Here is a 3656-nt window from a genome sequence, read left to right on the forward strand (position 1 = left end):
CTCGTCCCCACAGAGATGTGTCCTTGCTGGGAGCAGCGCCACAGACACCCCGCAGTGCTTGTGAGACTGAGGCAAGGAGCTGGTGAGTGAGCTGAAGGCTTTTTACTAAAATACGTGTGTGTGTCCCACAAAAAAAGAAATCTAGGCAGTTTTGCCTGATTTTTAAAGCTGGCTGCCAGCAAAGAGTTTCTTGTAGCATCCCTTCGGTACGAAACACAGCAGCACACCCCACCACAGCCGTCTTCTGGAGGCTGCCACCAGAGATTTCTCCCTCCTCTCTCCACCCCTCGTACCTCGAGGCACCCCGAAACCTTTAGCAGGAAAGCACTGCTCGAGGAGAGAAATAAATGCATAGACATCTCCTGGTATTTATTCCACCGGTTGTAACAGTACCATGGCACGGGGACAGCATAGGAGATGGAGAGACACTCAGCTGAGCACAGCGCACAACCACAGCACGACAGAGGAGGAGGAGGAGGAGGAGGAGAGGGATTTGTTTTTTGTCCCTTATGGCTTGGTTCTTCACCTGGAAGGAACAAGGACACGAGTGGATCCCACCCCGGGAGAAGGAGGATGTGCCACCACCACGCCAGGGGAAGGCTGAGGGGGTTCAGATCAGCACCCAGGAGGGATGTAATTCCTCTCTGGCATTAATTCAGGCTTTAGCCTGCTGCTCCTCAACACCCCCCTTCCTGCTGGTGGGATCATATAGCAGGTCCTTCCCCGCCGACTTCTTTGAGAGAGGCCCTCAAGGGCAAAGCGGTTGGTTTTTCTTGCGCGGACAGGATGTTATTTCTCGTGTGAAGGGTACGGGGTGCGGGGAGGGGGGGGACGTTTCACATTGCGCCTCGTCCTTGCGAAGCGAATGGGAGCTTCCCTGTCATTTCTAGGAGGCTCAGTAGGAACACGTCTGCAGAGACACGGTGTGTGGAAAGCCTTTGCTGACCGGGTTCAAGAACACTCCAAGGTCGCTCGGGGCTTCCCTTCCCTGCAACCCCCCCATTTCCCCAGCTCTCACTAAAGACACCCACTGCCACAGGCACAGGAGGAGGCATTGAGGTACGGGGAGGCTCTAACCTCAGACTGGAGAACAAAACGAAAACCACACATCAGGGACATCTGGGTCGGGGACTCGAGGCTTCATACGTCTCGGTAAGGAGGACCCGACTCACACAAGGCAAGGGTGACAATATCAGTGGGGTCCCCGCTGCAGGCAACAGCCACCGACAGACCCTTCGCTGCAACCCTTCTCCCCCACCATCGTGCCGATGGGGAGGGGGCGCTCAGCCAGGTCACATCACGGCGCATTTCTCCGCCGATTGCTTCAGGTCCTCTAGCGTGGCCGAAGCTTTGTCTTTCAAGGAATCAAGGTCCAGGTTCTGGATGTTGCTGAGCTGGCCGATAACCGAGTTCTTCTCTTCCTCCTCTTCGTTGTCCTGCTCGATCATCTTGGCCAGCTCTTTGGGCAGCTCCACATCACCTCCCACCAGCTGGATCTGGTTGTCGTCTGTCTCATTCTGAAGCAGGATGGGAAGAAGATTAGGAGGGGGTGATGCTGAAAGTGGAAAGGAGGGGAACTTCTGGAGGCATGAAAATGAGGTTCCCAATGTGGGCTTTGAGCTGTCTTCCCATGTTAAGGTCCGTGGGGTTTGGTCCCTGAGGCTCGGAGCCGTGCTTGATGCTGACCCCGATGGGCACAGTGAGAGCCGAGATGAAAACCTGAGCGTGCCAGCATCAGTATAAATTGGCTTTCAGCTCACATCGGGAGGGGTTGGGGAGGTTTAGGCACCCAATTAAGCTACACGTATGCTTAATGCCTGCGCCCACCAGAGATCGGGGTCAGCTCTGCGCTGGAGAGCCACAGGGAGACTTTGCAAGAGGCAGCCCGGCTGCCAAGCGGGATCAGTAATGAACAGAAGAAACTTGTCGAGAGATTAGAAGGGACATTTCAAGCACGAGAAAGCAGCAAAAGGAGCGGGGGGCCAGATCTCAGCAAATCCCTGTTTCCCCTGGAGAGGAAAAAAAAAAAAATCTCCACCTCTTCTTTTTCTGCCTTTTGGCAGGGGAAAAATATAGTCTCCAGCTGTTGATTTCCTGGCAATAAAAGGGGTGGGGGGAGCAGTGGGGTGCGCTTCCAGGCCAGCTGAACAACATCAAACAATCTGAACAATATCACTTGGCTTAGCTGACCTTTCTGAACTAATATTAGCTCAGCTCCAATTTAGACTATTCACCGCTGAAAGGCTCTTGCTGAATAAAGGGTGGGTTTGGGGGGAGAAGAGCTTGCGGCAATTCCAAGAATGGCTGAATTATCCCTTGATTAAACTGTTTCTAGTGAATCGTTCATTGGGGTGAAAATTCCAAAATAGGAGTTTAGGTAGGAATCATTTGCCAAGTAATCTGGGAAGAGGAGCTGGCTAATCCAGCTGCAACTCCAGCTCCGCTCCCAGCTTCAGGGCTGAGAGTCCAGTCTGAAGGCAGCTTTCGCTCATCTGGGTGGATTTAGGGGGCAAACGAGAGGAAAAGGGGCATCAAGTGAGGCAGAGGGTGTGTGTCGGGTGTCCTGCTGTTTGGTGCTGGGGGATTGTGGGGCTCAGGAGTGATGGGAAGGCTCTAAGCTTTGGGTGGAAGGACGCTTTTTAGGGGAACTGATTTACACTTGGGTTTTGTAGCTCCAAATCCCACCCAGATGAGGGGCAGGACCCCTCCTTGCAGAGCAGGGGTGTTGTCTGTGTCCCCAACCACCAAGGCGCCCTATCAGGGCTGTGCTGGGGCTTAGATCCCTGTGTGTCCCCCCCACGTGCCCGGCACGGCCGTACCTTGGGGAGCCTGTACTTGTCTCGAAAGTGGGACCTGACTGTGGCCCTCTCTGCCTTGCGCTGGGCAAACTGGGCATCTCTCTCCATCCTGTGAACCACATCAGTCAGTTACCAGCATCTGCTGGCCCCAGCCCCACAGTTTGAGCATCTTCTCCCCTCCTCCCCAACCCGGGTAACCCCCCATCTCCCAGGTCCCCACAATTTCCTCCCCCCCAGCACAGCCTGAAAGGAGAAAACAATCCCATCTCCCGGGCGAGGAAGCGGATTAAGGGATTAGGGGGTTCATTAAACTCCTTCATGGCCCTGCCACCCCCCAGCCTCCCATGCACGGATGGGGGCCCACAGAGGGAGCACCCTGTCCCTCACCGGGACCCTGTGAGTTCATCCCATCCAGGTATCCAGCGCCAGTCGCACTTACTTCTCCTCCACCAGCTGCAGCTGATATTCCTCGTACTCCTCACGAGTCATACCCTGCGCTTCGGCTGGAGACTTCTCGCTCTCGCTCTTCTCCTCGCCACCCAGGCCACCAGTCAGGTTCTTCAGCTGTCCCCCCACCATGCTCTTCACCATGAATGCCATGGTCACGGTTCCAGGGGCCGGGAATCCCGGGCGTTGGGGAGCTGGGGTGCGGAACTCCTACAGAGCTGGGATGCTGGGAGAATTGGGGTTAATGGGGAGAAGGGATTCTGGGGTACCGAGGGAAGATGGGGATGCTGAGTTATGGGAGAGACCAGGGAACTGGGTTAGGAGTGAGCTGGAGTGTTGGGGAACAGAGGTCTACTTGGTGCTGGGGTGCTGGGAGCACGGAGTTCCCGGGGAGCCGGGATGCTGTGGAGG

General features: G+C 55.6%; 1 protein-coding gene across 1 annotated transcript; it reads right to left on the reverse strand.

The window, feature by feature from the left end:
- Window positions 1-1292: 1292 nt before the first annotated feature.
- CPLX3 (complexin 3) lies at window positions 1293-3398 on the reverse strand. The gene is made up of 3 exons (XM_009871122.1): window positions 3238-3398; window positions 2820-2907; window positions 1293-1517 (listed from the first exon to the last, which is right to left on the reverse strand). Exons 1-3 carry the CDS (start codon window positions 3396-3398, stop codon window positions 1293-1295), a joined length of 474 nt encoding a protein of 157 aa, XP_009869424.1.
- Window positions 3399-3656: the final 258 nt, after the last annotated feature.

This window comes from Apaloderma vittatum, unplaced genomic scaffold (genome assembly GCF_000703405.1).
Source record: "Apaloderma vittatum isolate BGI_N311 unplaced genomic scaffold, ASM70340v1 scaffold39286, whole genome shotgun sequence".
Lineage (NCBI taxonomy): Eukaryota > Metazoa > Chordata > Aves > Trogoniformes > Trogonidae > Apaloderma > Apaloderma vittatum.